Source organism: Pipistrellus hanaki (assembly GCF_964339955.1).
Source record: "Pipistrellus hanaki genome assembly, chromosome: 18".
NCBI classification, from domain to species: domain Eukaryota; kingdom Metazoa; phylum Chordata; class Mammalia; order Chiroptera; family Vespertilionidae; genus Pipistrellus; species Pipistrellus hanaki.
Window position 1 is genome coordinate 3,739,980 of NC_140520.1, and position 20,237 is coordinate 3,760,216.

Below are 20,237 nucleotides of genomic sequence, written 5' to 3' on the forward strand. Positions count from 1 at the left end.
TTTCCCTCCACCTCCCCCCTCCTCTCCTCCATAATCAATGAGCATTTCCTCAGGTGAGGATTAAAAAAAAAAGTCCTAATCTGGCCCTAGCCTGCTTCTCACCTAATTTATCTCTACTTCTCCTCATGCTCACTCCTGCCCCAGCAATGTCGACTTTTCTCTGAATTGTTTAAATGCTAATTTAGGTTCACTTGTCACCAATTTCTACTTTTTGTTCAAAGTCATCTCTCTTGCAATTATAATCAAGCGGTTCTTTGTTTAACCATGTACTTATCACATCTCTCCCATGTGATGGAAGCTGTGTGCGGGACTGGGATGATTTGTGTTCAGTCACAACCCCAGTGTCTGACATTGCAGAAGTTTAATGAACAATTACCAAATAAATACAGCACGCATACAAAAAATGGCCTTCGTTCCACCGAAGTCTGGGCAGGGCAGGGCTTACTCACTGCTATCTATAGTATCAGTGTAGTCTCTCCCACTGAAATGTAAATTCCTTAAAAATGAAAACAATCTATCCTTTTGAATAATGAACACTGTAGTAGGTAACCAATAAATATTTGGTAAACGAAAAAATGAACAAGCCACCATTATAAAACTACACATTCATGGTTATTGAAAGAATCCTTGCCCCCCCTGGATCAGATATAAGCATATAAAACACACTGACACCTTTTCTTTTTAGTGACTTGAGGTTTCAAAGCAAAAACACAGCAATGTTCTCCTTGTATTACACTAGCTGGTTAGAGTTAGGCGGCTAACTTACCAGAGCAGACTTCCCCACGCCTCCTGAACCAAGGACCACCAGCTTGTACTCACGCATGGTGTGGTCTGTTTAAATACTGACAATCTGGAAAAAAAAAAAGAAGAAAAAAAAAGAATGAAGATAACTACATATGATAAGATTATCCTAAGAACGTACAACCATTACATGAAATGAGATTTTATTTTTGTTTGCTTTCCCCTTAAGAATATCAAAGCGAAGACAGAGGTTGCACAGTAAAACCATGCACACTTTAACATTAATTATAGAATTACTGCCAAGCATTCACTTCATTAAAGATGATTTTTGACTAGCATCAATCATTAGCCTGTTTGTTACTTCTAAGAGTGTTTGATCAGAAAATAAGATTAAAACTAGCAGTTGTAAGTATAGTCATAAACTCAATTATTTATGAAGCTCTCATTTAAAACAGCTTATGTACTTTTTTGATATTTACTCATGAGCTTTAATATAATGCACATACATGCTTAAAGTATCATAGTAATTCTATACATAAGAGACTAGAGAAAAAAAGTTTAGATGGATGCTAAATACGATGAATATATTCTTCAAAAATGAAAGTAAAATAATTTTTTCAGATTAAAAAAAAAAAAAAAAAAAAAAGCTGGGGGTTCACCAGAACAGGTTTATAACAAGTAAAGGAAGTTCTTCAGGTGGGAAGAAAATGCTGAGACAGAAACTTAGATCTACATAAAGGAATGAACTGTGTTGACCGATGCACAACATGAATGAACTAAAAAACACTCAGCAAAATAAGCCAAACACTTAAGAGTGAATACTGTATGATTCCACTTATATGAAATTCTACGAAAGATGAACTTACAGTGCCAGAAAGCTGCTTGGGAACAGTGGTGGTAGGGCAGGGGTGATGACAACCAAGGAGTATAAGGGCACTTTGGGGGGTGAGGAAAATGATCTGTATCTTGACTGTGGTGGTGCTGACATGGGTGCATGCATCTATCGAAACTTACTGAACTGTACATTTAAAATAGGTGCATTTATTACATGTAAATTATTGCTCAATAGAATTTAAGAAAATTCAATGGGGGAAAAAGGGAAATTTCTCAGAGAGCCAATTATATACATAGTGTAATTAACTGAATGTGTTTTCTGCAGATTCTTTTTTTTTTTCTTTTTAATCCCCATCCAAGGATATTTTCCCATTGATTTTTAGAGAAAGTAGAAGAGAGGAGAGACAGAGAGAAATATCGATGAGAGAAACACATCAATTGGCTGCCTCCTTCGTGTGCTCCACCAGGGCCCAGGGAGGAGCCAGCAACCAAGGAACGTGCCCTTGACCGAATTGAACCCAGGACAATCTATCCACTGAGCCAAACCAAACAGGGCTCCTGCAGATTTTTTACATTGGAAACCTTCCCCTAATCCGCTGGTATTAAGAAGTGGGGACTCAGGGAGGTAGTTAGGGTTAGATAAGGTCATGAGGCAGAACCCTGATGAGTGGCAGAACCCTTATAAGAGGTCCAATAACTCAATTCTCTGTCTGCCTTGTGAGGATACAAGACCATCAGGCACAGGTCCCCACCAGGCACCTAACCTGCCAGTGCCTTGATCTTGGACTTGCCAGCCTCCAGAGTGTGAAAAACAAACTTGTTGTTTAAGCCATCCCATTGTGATGATCTGTTATAGCAGCCAAAGCTGATTAAGTAACATAGCAAGGATAAACTAGTGGACTATGCAACCGACATAATGGCGAATATGACTGTTGCTCTGAATCAAACATTTTCAAAGCACCTCCTAGGTATCAGTTCAATACTAGGTGCCAGGGACACAGGAATCAAAAGCATGTTTCCCATCCTCAAGTAGCTCACAGAGGAAGAAAAAGTAACTACCAGAAGATGTGAACAAAGTTACAAGAGACAAAAAATTAAAGGGGTGGAGGATCAGAGGAAAGTGCAGTTTTTCATGCAAGTTACATAACAGCTCCGCGGTAACCAAACAGAATGCTCCAGCCTGTAGGGAGGGGCATTCCAAGCAGAGACACACCTTGAACCAACACTCCACACCATGAAACAGGGAAGACCACGTCGCTCGGCGCGGCCAGAACTCAGGGTATGAAAGGTCTGGAAAACGAGGCTGGGTATGGGGACTGGGCAATGCTTGCAGAGGCATTTTCCATATTTAATAAGAGTTCACATTTTATCTAGTAAGCAAGCAATGGGGGTGGGGGAGAATGGTTTTAAGTCATTTAGTTAGATATACACTCCGGACAGGTAACTGGTAACGGTATATAAAGTGGACGGAGGAAAGAGACACTAGAAGCAGGAGAAGAGCTACAGCAGCACTAGCTGAAGAGGGAGCAGTGCTTCTATGCCGAGGAGACTCCGCCGCGGACTAGAGGTTCTTAAGGTGAAGGAAGGAGTCGATGGTGACTCCCAGATATCTGGCTTGGAGAAACTAGGTGGCTGGTAGCACACCTTCCATTAAGACAGGAACTACAAAAAGAGGTTTAAAAAGAAAGTTAATGCTTCCAGCCAAAACTTGTTCTGAGACTCCTGTGGGAAAGCAGGCAGAGTCTGGCAGCTCGCAGAAACCAGGAGGCTTGAGGTAGAGATGTAGGAGCTGTTGTTATGAAAGAAGGCAGTTGAAACCAAAGATGATCAGCCAAGGGGCATTTCCCCAGTGAATACAGAAGACAGCGAAGAACTGAGCTCTGAGAAACAGCCATATAGACGGAGAGAAAACCTGAGGGAAAAATGCAATGGGAGAGGTATATTCTGGACACTAGTCACCCATACCTCTGTTTGTATCAAGTGATTCTCCCATTTCTAGGGGGGGAAAATACTTACAATTAAACACAAGAGCATGTATTTCATCCAGACAGTTCTCCATATCCATCACTCCCTCTCTAGGCCCCAATGATATCTTAGGATTGCTGTCATTTCAAAATGAGGTGATTTCATTCAATCCAAAAATGTGTATCTTTCAAAAGGGAATCCTAATATAGTAAGGTTCACTTATACTCTCCAAATTACCCCCTGAGGCAAGGGAATTTGGGAAAAGCACTCAGACATGGCCAAATTATTTTGGGTATTCTGCAACAATAAAATATTTGGCCGATCCTCAACTCAAGTAGCAAGATAGTTACATTCCAAAGTCATATTTTCTTTATATATAAATACCATGGCTTACAAATATAAGTCAATATGCACACATGCAAATACAAAAATGTATAGCTCAGATAAAAAGACACACACACAAATACCCAATAAGGAATAATGTGAATTAATATTTTCTTTTAAAGGAGTTAGTTCTAACTCATTACTGCCAAGTTAGAAAACCACTATGTTCTTCCAAGCAAATCCCTTGCCTTTTTATGGAAATCTCTTGTGCCCTACACTCTCAACACAGCACCAGAAAACTTCTCACTCTGGTTAAGATTCCCTGACAAATAGGAGGACAAGAATAAACATTACACTATGTTTAAATTTTAAGTCAATCTTGAGTCTCTAACATGGTCCAGAGTTATAGCAATTTTTTATTCTTTCTTCAGCAAAAGCACTTCTAAACATCACAAAATAATATGTAACTTCATTGTTGTTTTGACACAAATCAATCCCAACTCTGTTTTTAAATACGTAAACTAAGTATAAGACAAATTAGTTTCTCCACAACAACCTACAAAACAAAATTTATTAAAGAAATTTTAGAGGAAAAAGTTTACATTAAAAAAACAACAACACTGAAGGTAGTTTCTTAGCAAGAGGTTATTTTGCTGGTTAAATATTTATAGAAGCCATGTATATTTTAAAACTTAAAAACTGACCACAACACGCTGAGGGTATGGTTAGGAGTGGCTAATGATGAGTAAATGTAGAAATCATGGTTAGGATTTAACTTTCTGAAATAAAGAACAGTGTTCTTCATAGTACATCAAAGTTCAATTTTTTTTGTAACATGAAATCACAGTATTTTCTCATTGAGAGAATCTTCTTGATATTTTCTTCTTCTTCTTCTCAAGACAAGTGCTTTGGGAGGAGGATGCAGAGAGAGAAAGTGATGAGACATTATACTTATAAAAGAAGCTTATAAATTGTCTTCACACTGTTAGAGGCCAACATGGATTCCCAGCAAGAGCACACAATCAAAGACTTGAGGAAAACAATTTGACAGGGGCAATAAATATAATAAAGAGAATAAAATTCAAAGAAAACAGAGTTAAGAGGGTCTATAGAAGACTGTAAAGTAAATGTAATAACCTTAAAGAAATTTGTGAAACACACATTGGGAAACTTAGGAAATAAATTATGACGATAAAAAAAAAAGTTCAGCCGAAACCGGTTTGGCTCAGTGGTAGAGCGTCGGTCTGCGGACTGAAAGGTTCGATTCCGGTCAGGGGCATGTACGTTGGTTGTGGGCACGTCCCCGGTGGGGGGTGTGCAGGAGGCAGCTGGTCGATGTTTCTCTCTCATCGACGTTTCTAGCTCTTTATCTCTTCCCTTCCTCTCTGTAAAAAATCAATAAAATATATTAAAAAAAAAAAAGTTCAGTAAATGGGCCAAAAAGAAAAATGGACATAGCTAAAAAGCAAGTAAGTGAACCAATCTACTGAACCCATGAAAGACATGAAAGGAATGCAGAACAAAGGACAGAGAGAGAGAATGTATGAAAACAGGTTAGAAGGATAAATCCCAAGTTCTGCCAGCTCTCTAATAGGAAGTTTAGAAATCAAACAGAAAAGCCAAAGAAATTATAGAAGGACTTTTCCAGAGGTAAATAGCAAAATTAGGACTCTTCAGATATAAAGTGCCCAGTGAATGCAATCATCATCATCATCATCATCATCATCATCATCATCGTTGTCGTCATCATCACTACCACCATTATCATCAGAGATTTACAATTGAAAATATTGTAGTGAAATTTCAAACCACTAAAAGTGACGACAAAAATCCTAAAAAGTTTCTAGAGGAAAAAATATATTCCTTCGCTTGAATATGGACGGATTTAGTAAACAAAGCCGCCTGACTTCTGAAGCTAGAGAGTACCAGAGCTGTCAAGCTGCCTGAAGCTGCCGCTTGGAGAGACCACAGAGACAGGGTGGCCTGAGGAGCCCTGGCTGTCTGAGTCCTCCCAGAACAGTGACTAAAGACACCTTCAGGATGACCCCAGACAGCCACCATCTGACTACAACACCCTGGAGGCCTTAGGCCAGACCCACCCAGCTGAGCCACTCCCTAATTCCACAGTTGTTTTAAACCACTACATTTTGGAATGGTTTATTAACTAAAAACAGAAGGAAGAAAGGAAAAATAAAGGAACAGATGGACAATTATAAAGTAAATAGAAAGATGTCAAGCTATCCAAATATATCAGTAATCACATTAATAAGTATTCAATAGGAAAAAATTAAAATAAAATACAAGGCAAATATATAAAGCAAAACTAAAGGAAAAACTAAGCAAATACACAATCATAATTAGATTTTAACATTTAACCCAAAAGATATATATAGAACCCCACACCCAACAACTGCAAGTTACATATTTTTTAATGGGTCATTTACTAGAACAGCCATGCTGGGCCACAAATCGGGTCTCAACAAATTTCATAGGACTGAACTCATACAGAGTATATATTATAACCATCATGCAATTAAACTAGAAATCAATACATCATCTCAAAATGTTTGTAAATTAAACAACATAATTATAAATAATATAAACAAAAAGAACTAAATGATTATATAATTACTGGAATTGGTAACCCAACAAAAAATAGAAATGACTCAAGAAATATTATAGAAAGGCACAAGAATAAGAAATATGGCAAGCACATAAACCAGCAAAAAATTATACCCAGAAATATAATTATCCCTATAAAATATATACAAAAATCTGGAAATAAATCTCATAATTTGGAAGGAGTCAGAAAGTAAAGGTAAGTTAAAGTTTTCCTCTTGCTTGGGGAAAGGATAAGTATATTGAATCTCTATACACGCATGTTGAAAAAATATAAATCTAAATGTGAAAAAGGTAATGTCAAAAACTGGATAATACATAATCTAAAAATCACTCCAGGAAAAAATGGACAAAGAAACTTGACCAATTCAACCAGAATTAGAAAATGAAAAATAAACAATAGTAAAGAAAGGTAAACAAAAGTAATGAGTAAGACAAAACAGATCAGCAATCCCAACATAATAAAAAGAAATCCTTCGAAATCCTAATTTTGTAAACCACACATAATAAAAGCTTAACTTATATGTAGCAAATTTTATAACATGGTGTATGAATAGCTTGTTTGTCTTTTCTTGTTTTAAATATTGAATATGCCTCACAATAATGTTTCTTTTATTGCAATTTACTCTAAAAACACCTTTAGATATGGACATGGCAGACAATCTGGCCTTTCAAATCTAGTACCCTCACAAACAGTCCCTTCCGTTTCTGGGCACGCTAACAGTTAGAATGTTCTTTACACCGCTCTGTTTCTTTGTAGTGACATTTATTGGATCTCTGTCCTTTGATGCCAAACAGAATAATAGAGACTCAGCTTCTTTCTTCCTCTTATATCTTGCCATGTCTTCCTCTTCTGTCAAACACCAGTATCTTGGTTTATACCCCTCCCTTAGATCTGTAATGCCACACCCACATCTGTCACTCCAGCATCAATGACAGCATCTTCTGAACCTGCACCTGTTAGTGCCACAAAACAGGAGAACCCTGTAGAACAGCCAGCAGAAACACCAGTGGCTACAAGCCCAACATCAATTGACAGTACATCAGGAGATTCTTCTCGGTCACATCTTTTTGAAGATGCAGCAAGTGCACTTGTGTATGGTAACTGAGATCATGTCAATGGGCTAGGAATGAGAGCAAGTAATTGCAGCCCTGAGAGCCAGTTTCAACAACCCTGATCCAGCAGTGGAGTATCTTTTAATGGGAATTCCTGGAGACAGAGACAGTCAGGCTGTGGTTGATCCCCCTCCAGTAGCTACTTCTGGGCCTTCTCAGTCTAGCAACAAATACAACAACAAGTTCTGGAGGACATCCCCTTGAATTTTTTCGAAATCAGCCTCAGTTTCAACAGATGAGACAGATTATTCAACGGTCTCCTTCCCTGCTTCCAGCGTTGCTACAACAGATAGGTCAAGAAAATCCTCAATTACTGCAGCAAATTAGGCACCAGGAGCATTTTATTCAAACGTTAAATGAACCAGTTCAAGAAGCTGGTGGTCAAGGAGGAGGAGGGAGTGGAGGAGGCAGTGGAGGAGCTGCAGAAGCTGGAAGTGGTCACATGAACTACATTTAAGTAACGCCTCAGGAAAAAGAAGCTAGAGAACGGTTAAAGGCTTGAGGATTTCCTGAAGGACTTGTGATACAAGCATACTTTGCTGGTGAGAAGAATGAGAACTTGGCTGCCAATTTTCTTCTACAGCAAAATTTTGATGAAGATTGAAAGGGACTTTTTTTTTTTTTAATCTCACACTTCACACCAGCGCATTGCACTAACTTTGTTCACTGGATTGTCTGGGATGACTTGGGCTCACATCCACAATACCTGTATAAGGTAGTAGATTATTGGGGGTGGGAGGGAGGGATCTAGGATAAATACAGGGCATGTCTGCTTCAATCAGCAGATGCTGCAGATCCACAGTGTGTAAAAGAGACAACAAAAAAGCAGCTTTTGCAGGACTCTATCTCTTGTATAAAACAGTAGGTAACTTCCTAGATTTCACTCTTTTTAGTGTACTAGATCCAGAAATTTAATGTAATGTCCTGCTTTATATTTCTTTGACTTAACATTGGTTTCAGAAAGAATATTTGCTACCTAGAATCTACAGTTTCTATTTCATGGCAACACTGGATAATGGCTTTATGAAACTGAGACAAATTTGGAACAACTGCAAAGAGATGCCAAATAATTGATGGTTATTGTTGCTGCTTCAAATAAGTATAAAATTAATGTCAAGAAAGCCCATTCTTTCATATTAGATACTTAGGTTGGGTGGAAAAGAAGGGGAACCTTTTCTTAAAGTGAAAATACCGCTATTTTAAAATATCTTGATCATTAAATGTGAGACCCTTCTGATATGATTTGAGAAGCTGTACAAGTATAGGCAGTTATTTTCCTGTTTACATTTTCTTGGTTTGTTTGGGGAAAATTGATAGGTGTCTAATTACTGTTTACTTCCTTGTTATATTGCAGTAAAAGTTTTAAAACAAAAAAAAAAAGAGTAGGAATTATTCCATCTATCCTACCTTGTTCACAGAATTGTGAAGATCAAATGAGACAAAGTTTTAAAAAGCACTCTACAAATATTACTCATATTGTTAGAAGAATTCTAAACCAAAACAAAGTTTTCAATAAATAAATAAATAAATAAATAAATAAATAAATAAATGGAATGAGTTCTCTGAGTCTTCATAGTTGTAACAAGTACTTTTCCTAATGGCCCCAATGACATCAAAAACACTATGGTAATTCTTTTTGAAGGCTTTCTAGCAGAGGAACGGAAGTCAGCACAAACTGGTCTGACATTCTGAATGGCAGTAAGGTTAACCAAATGCATAAAAGCATGCAGACCGGTTTCCCAGGTCTTAGGAATCTAAGACCACATTCGTTCTTTTGCATCTTTAGCTTATTTTAGCTGGAAAAAAACACAAACAAACAATGTACTAAATATTCCTTTAAACACTACACTGCCTGCTAAACATCCAATTGGAACTGAACAGTAACCTCAAAAATCAAATCAGAGTAAGTAGTAAAGTTTTGATTTAACAGAAGAGATAATAAAGCAGCAGTAACATCTAATATTCCATGGGAAACACTTTATTTATTTTAAATATATTTTTTGTTGATTTCAGAGAGGAAGGAAGAGGGAGAGAGGGAGAGAGAAACATGAATGATGAGAGAATCATTGATTGGCTGCCTGCCTCCTGCATGTCCCCTACTGGGTATTAAGCCTGCAACTCAGGGATGTGCCTTGGACCGAAATCACTGAGGCACTTCAGTCTACAGGCTGACGCTGTCCACTGAGCCAAACCGGCTATGGCCCATGGTAAGTACTTTTTACAGGCCATACCATTGAATTTTCATGAATATATTATTATTATTTCTGTTATAGCTAAAGAAAGTGAGGCTAAGAAAAGTATCTTACCAAAGATAACAGACAGTCATTTACATAGGTGGGATCAGAATTCAGGCAACATGACTCTATGACTACATTGTTAACCTAAACTGCTGTTTTCTACGAAACTTTTCTCATACTTCATTTTTTAGTAAAAGAAAAAAAATCCAAGAAAAAAATTTTCAGATGTGTATTTCATCTCATTTTCTTGCCATGTCTAACTACTATAAAACTAAATAAAAATAGTTAATAACCAAAAGACCATACAACAAACTAGGGTGATGAAGGATTGAGATAACATATCCTACATGAGACAACATCCTATGTAATAAAAAGCTAATATGCAAATTGAGCAAACAACAGAACAGCTGGTTACTATGATGTGCACTGACCACCGTGGGACAGAGGACAGACGCTCAATGAAAAAGCTGCCCCCTTGTGGTCAGTGCACTCCCATGGGGGAGCGCCATTCAGCCACAAGCTGGGCTCATTGCTGGCAAGTGCTGTGACAGTGGCAGGAGCCTCTCCTGGGGGGAGTGGGCCTACGCCATCAGTCAAACATCCCCCGAGGGCTCCCAGACTGCAAGAGGGCACAGGCGAGCTGAGGGACCCGCGCCCCCCACCCCGCCCCAGTGCACGAATTTCATGTACTAAAGCCTCTAGTAACCTATATTCTAATATCAGTTTCTTAATTCTTTCAAGTTCAAAATGAAGCGTTGTTTCAGTAGGTTTCTTTGCTCAGAGTGGTGGAATTCTTTATTTTTTAATTGATTTTTACACAGAGAGGAGGAGAGATCAGTGGGAGAGGGAAACATCGATTAGCTGCCTCCTGCACGCCACCCACTAGGGATTGAACCATGTGTGTGCCCTGACAGAGAATCAAACCAGCAACCTTTTGAGCATGGTTTAACACCCATCTGAGCTAGGGCTTCACAGGGTTATTTTTAGTAAAAGAGTTAGTACCTTAAAAATACCCTTATAAGTGTGCCTAGCATGGAATAAGAGCTCTATCTTTATCATTACTACCCTCTTTATCTGAGTTATTCTTTGCCTCTATCCCATGTATCCTGTGTTCTCCCCCAAAATCAGCATGTATAACCATCAACCATGAATGAATCTTAAAAACCTCTCTTCATTGCTGGAGAAAATACATTATGTAATTGATGCCACTGGTACAAATTCCTGAAATCTTATCTGGGCCCTCAGATAAAACAATAATCTTTTTACCAACCATTGCTCCTTTTATCAAGTCCAGTCACTTTTCCTCAAGCCCTACCCAGAAGATAAAAGTTGTCCCTCCTCACATTTATCGTCAGCTCTCCTATCTGGCCTCTATATTTCTCTGTCATGTAAGCTAGAAACATACAAGACATACTCCACTCTATTCCCATATACAATTAACAGCCAGGCTAGTTCTGTGAATTTTATCTCCCAAATGTTTCTTTAAATTGTTTGCCTTTTTCATCCTTATTACTACTGTGTTAATTAAGGCCTGCATCATCTCTTAGACAAATCCTTCCATAGCAAAGAGATTAAGGAGAATCAAGAAAATGCAAATATCAAAAGCTGAGGGAGATGTAATATTGTGATTGCTTTTTAGCCTTCAATCCTGCATCCCTCGAAACCATCCTCCAACGACCTATTTAACACACAGCTCTACTGTGGTTCCTCTGCCTAAAGCTTTCAATAGGATATACCACGCTCTCCCTATGAGTTCTGAACTTTTTAGATGAACAGACTAGCCCCTCTTCCCACGAACCCGTGATGTACTCTAAAAAGCACAAGAATTTGCAAAAACAAAACAAAACAAAACAGAACTATTTTTCTTAAGCATAAGTACAATTTTATGGAGGGGGAGAGAGCCAAATATGTAGTCCAAATTTTTCAAATTCTCAATGGGATCTATGACCCCCTCCCTAAAGGTTCACTATGCTAGAGGAAAAGGCCCAAACAAACTACCAGGCCTGTGAAATTTCCATGATCTGGCCGTGATCCATGTCCGCCTCACCAGCTGTCCCTCTGTGGGCAGATATCAAGAGTTGGTGTGCAGCGGACATCTGTTATTTTTTGCGTGTCTAGTGTCTCTTCCTTCTCCTTTTAGAATAGAACCCCAACTCTCTGTTGGAAAATAACCCTGGTCTCCCTCACTAAAGTTTTGGTGGAAATGTCAATCAAGGTGTCCCATTCTCCAATGAGCATGGGAGACATCTCACCCAATCTCCAGCCAGGCCAACCAGGTGTAATTTCCTAAACGGAATCTTGAGCAGAACGATGTGAAGATGGAAGTCGTTAAAGCTGATTCATTCTGACCGTGGTACACTGTTTGTTCCCGCTACCTAGGTCCCTCCCACTGCAAACTCCCCAGGTTCTCCTCGGATTTCCTGAAGCTTGCAAGTTCATTTCTGCTCAACCATTTTAACCATTTGTTCATCCATTTATTAGAAAAATATCTATTAAACTATATGCTGGTTAGCTGTATATGTCGACTTGGCTAGGTTATAGTACCCAGATATTCAAACACACACTAATCTGGTTGCTGTGAAAGTATTATGTAAATGACACCTATGTGGTAACATCTGCAATCAGGTGACATGAGGAGATATCAATAATGTTGAGGAGGCCTCATCCAATCAGCTGAAAGACCTAACGGGAAATAATGAGGATTCACTGAAGATTTTGTCCCCAAGGCTGCCAGAGTTCCCAGCTGGTCTGCCCTAGTGATTTTGGACTTGGTAGCCCCTATAATCACATATTCCAGTTCCTTAAACTAAGTCTCTCTCTCTCATCCACACACTAAATGTGTATGTATCTGTAGTGTGCGTGTGTGTGCGCGCGCGCGCATGTCACCAACTGGTGGTCCGTTAAGTCCGAAAGGCTGGCGACTGCTGTTCTAGACTCCTCCAAAGTACGGGGGAATGTAGAAATGAAGGCTTGCTTAAGAAAGGTGCCTACAATTGTTGTGCAGGTTCCTTTCCTCTACCTCAGGGATCAGTAAACTATGACCAGCAGACCAGGTCTGAGCCACTATTTTTGTGTGGCCTGTAAAAAAAGAATGGCTTTTTCATTCTTACATGCTGTTGTTTGTGTGTTTTTTTTTTAATCAAAAGAAAAACAGTACTTCATGACATAAAAATTATGTGAAATTCAAATTTCAGTGGACATAGCCATGCTAATTTGTTTACATACGTGGTCTCTGGCTGCTTTTGCCCTTTATCAGCAGAATTGAGTACTGCAACAGAGACTGTAGGACCCTAAAGACCTACAGTATTTATAATCTGGCTCTTCCAGAAGTGTTTGCTGACCCCTGCTTTAGTTCATTGGAAAAAGCATTAAAAGGGTGGGATATGTTAGGAAAGAGGGTAGAAAATCTGTATTATTTATTAAGTACTTACCATGTACAAAATACTGCTTCGAGCATTGTACATATATTAATATTTTTAATCTTCGCAACATACCTATTAGGTGGAGACTACCAGCCCCATTTTATGGAATGAAGCAGAGAGGTTAACACAAACTTGCCCGAGCTCCACATAAATTACAGAACCAGGCCTACAACCCGGGCAGTTTGGCTCCAGCATCTGTGTGGTTAACCACAACGCCGCACTGCTTTATCACTCATCTTGTCTATTGAGTCTGTCTTGCATTAATGATGTTGATTCCCCTTAGAATGAAGGATGGCACTCTATAGATGAACCAACGCTGGAATAATGACGTCTGTGGCATGCACTCCTTAGAGAACTTGAAGGATTACAAAGACCTATGCCTACCTTCTTTCTTGAAGGCAGAAAGATGAGGAATCCAACCTCCTTGGATTCAATCATTGCCTTTCCTCAAACCATCCTGGAACTCAGAAGCTCAGGCAAGCTTCGAGATGCACGCTAAGATAAAGCATGTTCTCTTCCCACGTGTCTTCCCATCATCATCAATTAAATAAAATCTCTGAACTGTGGAGCCAGGATATGGATATTTCTCAAATCTTCTCCATTAATTCTTTTGTAGAGCTCAGCCCAGATTGAGACCCAGATTCAAGGAGAAAAATGGTGGTTAAAAAAACAGGTGATGGAGGAACTTGACAAAACTTGTCTGTGAAAATGGAGCTTTTTATTCAGTGTCCCAGCATGCTAGTAAAGAACACTTCTAGTCTTCGTGTATCACCTCTATATCTGAAAACTTAAAGGAAAAAAAAAGCAGGCATGAAAACAAAACTAAATATTTCTATATATGCATGTATTCTTAGATAGGAAATTCCTATAAGGACACAGAGCAATCTGATAACTTATATTTTCTTATTTGTATTTCTTACTGGATCTGTATTTCTTTATAATGTATTACTTGTTTAAAAATAACGAATTTGTTTTAGAAGTGAACCTAAAATGAGGTTTAAGGATTACTTTAATTATACTTTGAATAGGAAAATTACTAAATAATGAGCTAGTAAAAATTACTTGATGCTTTCCTGAAAAGCTGTTTGCTTTTTGTTGGGACACAAAACATAAAATCCACTTCTTTGTGCAATGGAAATGTGTGCTACAAACAAACCTACTAAAGAACCTTTTCCACCAGATGCCTGCACTGAAAGTCTTACTGGGTACTAATTTATCACAAAACTTTGTGTGAGGAGAAAGTATTTTAAAAAATGAGAAATAGTAAAATGGAGACATTTACAAACACCAATGCCTATCACACACTCTAATTTTTATAATCCACTAGTAGCCCATGGCGAGATATTGAGTGCAGTAGGCTGCCCACTGCTTCCGGGGGAGCCGGCAGGAAATGCAGTACTGATTCCACGGGAGGCAGGAGGGAGCCGTGCGGCCCCCGTGCCCCCGAGGCCCTCCACAGCGATGCAGCAAGTGCACCGCCAGGCCGCTCATGCTGCCCTCTCTCCGTGGTTGCTCCCACCTGAGCCGCCCCCCCAGGACTGGGGGACTCCGCCGGGGCTGATGGGACAGGGCGCTACCATCTTGTGGTTATGGGGACCATAATATTTGTGACAGAGTGACAGTTATTTTGCATATTAGCTTTTATTAGATAGGATAATAAATTCACATAACATTTAGTTAAAATCAAATATCCTCCTTCTGTGGACTGTTCATTTAAATTCATTTGAAATTTCTGATATGGCTTTGGGCTTCAGAAAACCAAGAAGTAGGCAATGGGGTGGTAAGGCAGTATCTAAGCAATCACGCACGCTTGGCCAAAGGTTTAAAGCCATAAGGAGCTAGTGCTCAAACGGGGCTGTCATGCTTGCTGCTGTCATCCTGAGTAAAGGAACCGGTTTCATGTATCTTCACAAGATGGCCAAGTTAAAATCTGCACCATCGAATAAAATCTCAACCTGGCAAGCCTCAAAAGACAAAAATCACAAGTGAGATGCCCATTTTTTAAAACATACCATGCAAAAAAGTACCACTATTTTGATAAAGCATAATCTTTTTCAATGTTTAATGGTTTTCCTTAAAGAAATCTGCTTGAATCCTGCAAACTAATCAGACTGAGAGTCTGTAAAAATCAGGTGCTGATTCACAGAAGTGCTAATCAATATAGTATCTATTCTGATATTTTTGGAGCTTTATGATACTGTAAGCCTCAGAGAAATGCCTAAATAATTCTGAAGACAATATGTAAAAGGAACTCTGTAAAAATTGGCAGGAACATATAAGATATCTAAAATAAGGACATTACCAGAAATGCAAAAAGAGATAATATATCTCCTTCCAAAAGGAATAAAAGTTAGGTAGCAGAGAGAGTATATGCCTAAGATCTTCAATCAATAAACCCAACATTAAAAGGCATCTCTGACAGAAATGTGTGGTGCCAGATATTCCCAGAAAGCTCCCAGCTCAAGAGCTTACTTGTTCATTTTGCAAGTCAGGTGCTTTTAGAGTTCTGAATCACTGCCAGGCAATAAAAGGTCTCAAGCCCAAACATGAAAATCCTCAAAAATCTGTTATTACTCCAATCTAGTTAAAATACATGTACTTGTCTTTAAAAAAAACAAAAAGGAAAACAAACAAACAAACAAACAAACAAAAAAACCCCACACACACACCCAAACTAGCCAAACTTAAAACTGTAACTTGGAATCTGAAAGAGAAAAAAAAAAATACAGGCATATCTGCTCTCTTAATGTAACATTTCCTATATCCAGATATAATAGTCAAAAAAAGAAATGAAAAAGAAAAAGCCTAAAAAAAGCCTCAAGTATATAAAGTGCTTCCAAAGCTTTCTTTTCTTTCTTTCTTTTTTAAAAAAATATATTTTATTGATTTTTTACAGAGAGGAAGAGAGAGGGATAGAGTTAGAAACATCAATGAGAGAGAATCATCGATCAGCTGCCTCTTACACACCCCCTACTGGGATGTGCCCGCAACCAAGGTACATGCCCTTGACCGGAATCGAACTCTGAACCTTTCAGTCCGCAGGCTGACGCTCTATCCACTGAGCCAAACCGGTTTCGGTTGCTTCCAATTCTTAAATAACACAGTAATTCTGCCACAAATGGAAATTTATGGTACAGAAAAACACAAGCAAACAAAATGTATGCCCAAAACAAAAAGCCTAGGAAACAAAAGGTCTTTCACTAGAAGAATGAATAAATTACTGTACATCATACAGCAGAATACTGGTAAAAATAATAAGGTAGAATTATATATAGTGATATGAAAAGATGACCAAAATACTTTAGGCAAAAAAGCAAATTGCAATAGTTAAAGGTCAATCAATTATTCTTTAACAAATATTCACATTAAAAGTGGAGGTCCTTGGGGAAAGGGACTTTCATTTTCTAAGTTATACATATCCAAAGTATTAAAATTCAAATATAGTGATATTCACATGCAAAGCACAGCTTTTATAATAAAAAATGATATGACACTATTAAAATCTATTTTTTTCATGAAAAATTGACAATATATTTTCTACAAGAGAGAAAATATATTGACAATATATGCATAAAAAATATATGCATTGAAAAATCACTGGGAACGATGTATACGAAAATGTTAAAAAGCTGGCAGTGATTTTTCTTTTCGCTTGTTTGTATACATTCTCAATAGGGGCAATATTGCCCCCAAGTGGGTGAAAACACAAAACAAAAGTCCCTGAACTCTTTTAGTGTAAACAAGCAGTTTAAAATACAATAAAGGAATATACAGCACCACTGTGGTATGAAAATTTCATAAAGGGGACAGTGAAGGAAAAAATACCTAAAAAGGCTGGGGTCGGAGCAAGTGGTGATAACAGATAAGTCGGAAACCACTGCATCAGATCACTGGGGTCACCTGGAGAAGCCAACCACAGATTCCTGGCCGTACCAGAGACTTAATAAAATCAGTATTGGTATGGATGGAGCTAGTGGTTTTTTTCCAAGAAAGCACATTATGTCACTCCATGTAAAAATTTCATGAAATCCTGACACATGGGTTTTAATTTGGTGTAAGAGATTTTTTAAATGATATATTAACGTGAGAAATATGAAATAACCCAGTACCCAGAAATCTCGTAATCCTTGCTACACTCCTCTCCTTTCTTTAAGGAACTTGAAGATTCAAATTTCTTCACAAACCAATCAAACACACCCTATTATTCTTATTTGTACTGGGTAATGTGAAAAATATACAAGAAATAAGCAATATTCATAAATTATGCCACTAAGCTCACTTCAACCCGCAAAAACCAGCATTAAAAATTGGCTTTCTCCAGACACCATTATTCACACAGAAACGCAGGTTTTAATCCCATGATAAAAATTAAACAAGTCAGGGAACCAAAGTCACTATTGGGTAATAACTGGGATGCTCAATGTCTAGTTCACATACTTATTTGGCAGGGCAGTCTTGAATTATGCAAAATTGTCCCTACACCAAATTACAAATCTCCCATGTCAAACACTGAGTCTAAAACATTAAACCACAAATGCCAAGATTTATTGTATACATAAGTAATGAAACCAACTGAGTGCATAGCTAACAGTCCCACTTAACAAAAGGAGAATACACAGGGTTAGTCAAAACAGTGAATGGGTGTAAAGCATAAATTATCGCTCCAGTCCCTAGCAATCTTCTACTCCCAATGTCTTACAGACATCAATGCCAACTTGTTGGTTGTAATAACAATAATAATATCTGAGTACTTTTTGTGTGCCAGGCATACTTATTTAGTCCTCAAACATGTATAAAAAAAGGGTACTGTTCTTTTTCCATTTTACAGATGAAAAAAACAAACAAACAAACAAACAAAAAAATAGGGAGAAATAGAGATGAGGTAACAACTGACAGGTACTATATGCAAACTTTCATGGAGTGTTTTGCCTGCTGACCACAAATACATTCTTATGACCAAATATTCAAAGTGAGACTTGGCATATTATTCATGTTAACAAGTTTATATCCTATAATTAAATAATTATCCATAAAACAATATATAAATTAATGCAACTGAGGCAAACCTGAGTTAGAAGAATCAAACAAAAGTCTGTCTTCCTATCAATAGTAAAATACTTTTCCCAATCTCATTCCCTACACCCAGAAAATGGCAACCTAATTTTGCTTGTTTTTAAGTACAGATTTTATCATTACATAATTCATCTCAGGAATACACTGTTTCTTAATTCATTTGTAAAGCCTTTATCTCCTAAGAATTTTCATCTTAAAAGCTTTACTAAATTTAATTTCATATTCTATAATAAATTCATTTTAGACCTTTCATTTTCTAATTATAAGATATATGAATAATGTATAAAGTTCAGAAAAGAAGTTTAAGGAGAAAAATAAATCACCTGTAATCCCAATTCAAGATAACTTTGATCCTTTTGGTATTTCCTTTCAGCCTATATTCTACATATGAGTAAACATTTTGTAAAAATATTAAGAACTGCAATCATACTGGATCTGTATGATTCGTAGTATAATTGTAGTAAATCAGTTTTTTCTCCCATAATAATAGAGAAGTTTTTTTTTAAAGATAGTGCAGACAAATGCAATTACATGACTGATTTTCTACAAAGCACTTTGGACCAAAAAATAGTTATACTGTGAAAATTAACAACAAGATGGAAACGTGATGATGGGCCCTTCATCTAAAGAATCCACTCTCTTTTACAAGTATTTGAATGTTTTTAAAAATCATTTTAAAATTTTGCTAATTAAGTGGGCATTTTCTTTGCACCACTAAAAAATTTCACAAGTTCATCTTCAGCACGTCAACACACAGATGACATTAAACACATGGCTATGGAAGTGTTATGGTTGCAAAAGATCAAAACGGTGACAGTTCACTGTAGACACAAGCTGATCCCAGCACACTGAGCCTAAGCAGAATCAACTAAGAACACCATAAGTGATGGTTCTTTATTTCCAGTGTCAAAGGCCCATTGCTACATACACAGCAAGCAGATGGCCCTGAGTGTGTCACAATCTCAGACTTGTTCTGTATGACAGAAGCCCAAGTCTAAAGTATAATGGGAATAATAGAATAACCACATCATCTGAAACCTTCCAGCGCAAGGTTTCAACTCAGATTTTGGTTGATCCTTGAATTATAATGCTGTCATATTCCAATGTATCAATAAAAAAATATGACATTTGAATATAAGAAGTTACTAAACATTTATTTAAAATTCAAAGGGATGTTTTACAATGGAGTTTGTCCAAAGTGTGCTATTCAATATTCAAAAGGCTTAGGAACCTTTTTCAAACAGTATACTATTTGACCAATTTTGAGTTACTTAAGTTCCAGACTTATAATATAGATGTAAAGAAATACCATCAAAATAACTTAATATTGGAAATCTAAGCAAACAACTAAATATGGGTTTGAGACATGAGATTCAACTTCCAAACTCACTTGCCTATGGTTGGTAAATTAATCTGTTTTGTTTTTTTTTTTTAATTTCAGAGAGGAAGGAGAGGGAGAGGGAGAGCTTCCTACACATCCCTAATGGGGATCAATCCTGGAACTTGGGCATGTGCCTTGACTGGGAATTGAACTGGGATCTCCTGGTTGCTAAGTGAACATTCAACCACCAAGCCACATCAACCAGGCTAATGCGATATTCTTAAATAATTACATTTATAAAAGTTCCACCACATTGATACTGGTAGTTTATATGCAGATCCTTCTGAAGCATGAAAATCTCATATAAGGGGGTTATGTATGTCATTACTAAGCTGATTATACAGGGAGGGGCAAAAATAGGTTTATAGCTGTATGTGAAAAAGAATTTATTCTTATTATTTTCCATATGATCAACTGTAAACCTACTTTTGCCCCGCCCTGTATGATTAGAATGGAGAGCAGAGGGATACAACAAAAGAGCAGTCTAAATGCCATCATACAGAAATCAAACAAAACAGACACACA

At 37.6% G+C, this 20,237-nt stretch overlaps 1 protein-coding gene and 1 pseudogene across 4 annotated transcripts in view; one reads left to right on the forward strand and one right to left on the reverse strand.

Annotated features, from left to right (window-relative positions):
- Nucleotides 1–20,237, reverse strand: part of RAP1A (RAP1A, member of RAS oncogene family) — a 52,685-nt gene that overhangs the window by 14,904 nt on the left and 17,544 nt on the right. For 2 of the 3 annotated variants that reach the window (XM_084866299.1, XM_084866298.1), the window contains exon 2: nucleotides 767–850. In XM_084866299.1, the coding sequence (XP_084722425.1) occupies nucleotides 767–823 (57 nt within the window). In that variant the 5' untranslated portion in view covers nucleotides 824–850. Of the gene's footprint in view, nucleotides 1–766; nucleotides 851–13,642; nucleotides 14,041–20,237 lie in introns of those variants that run through there. The other variant, XM_084866300.1, reaches the window with a different exon arrangement.
- Nucleotides 7,561–12,629, forward strand: LOC311613022 (UV excision repair protein RAD23 homolog B-like; annotated as a pseudogene). The gene has a single exon. The product of its transcript is annotated as a UV excision repair protein RAD23 homolog B-like (transcript).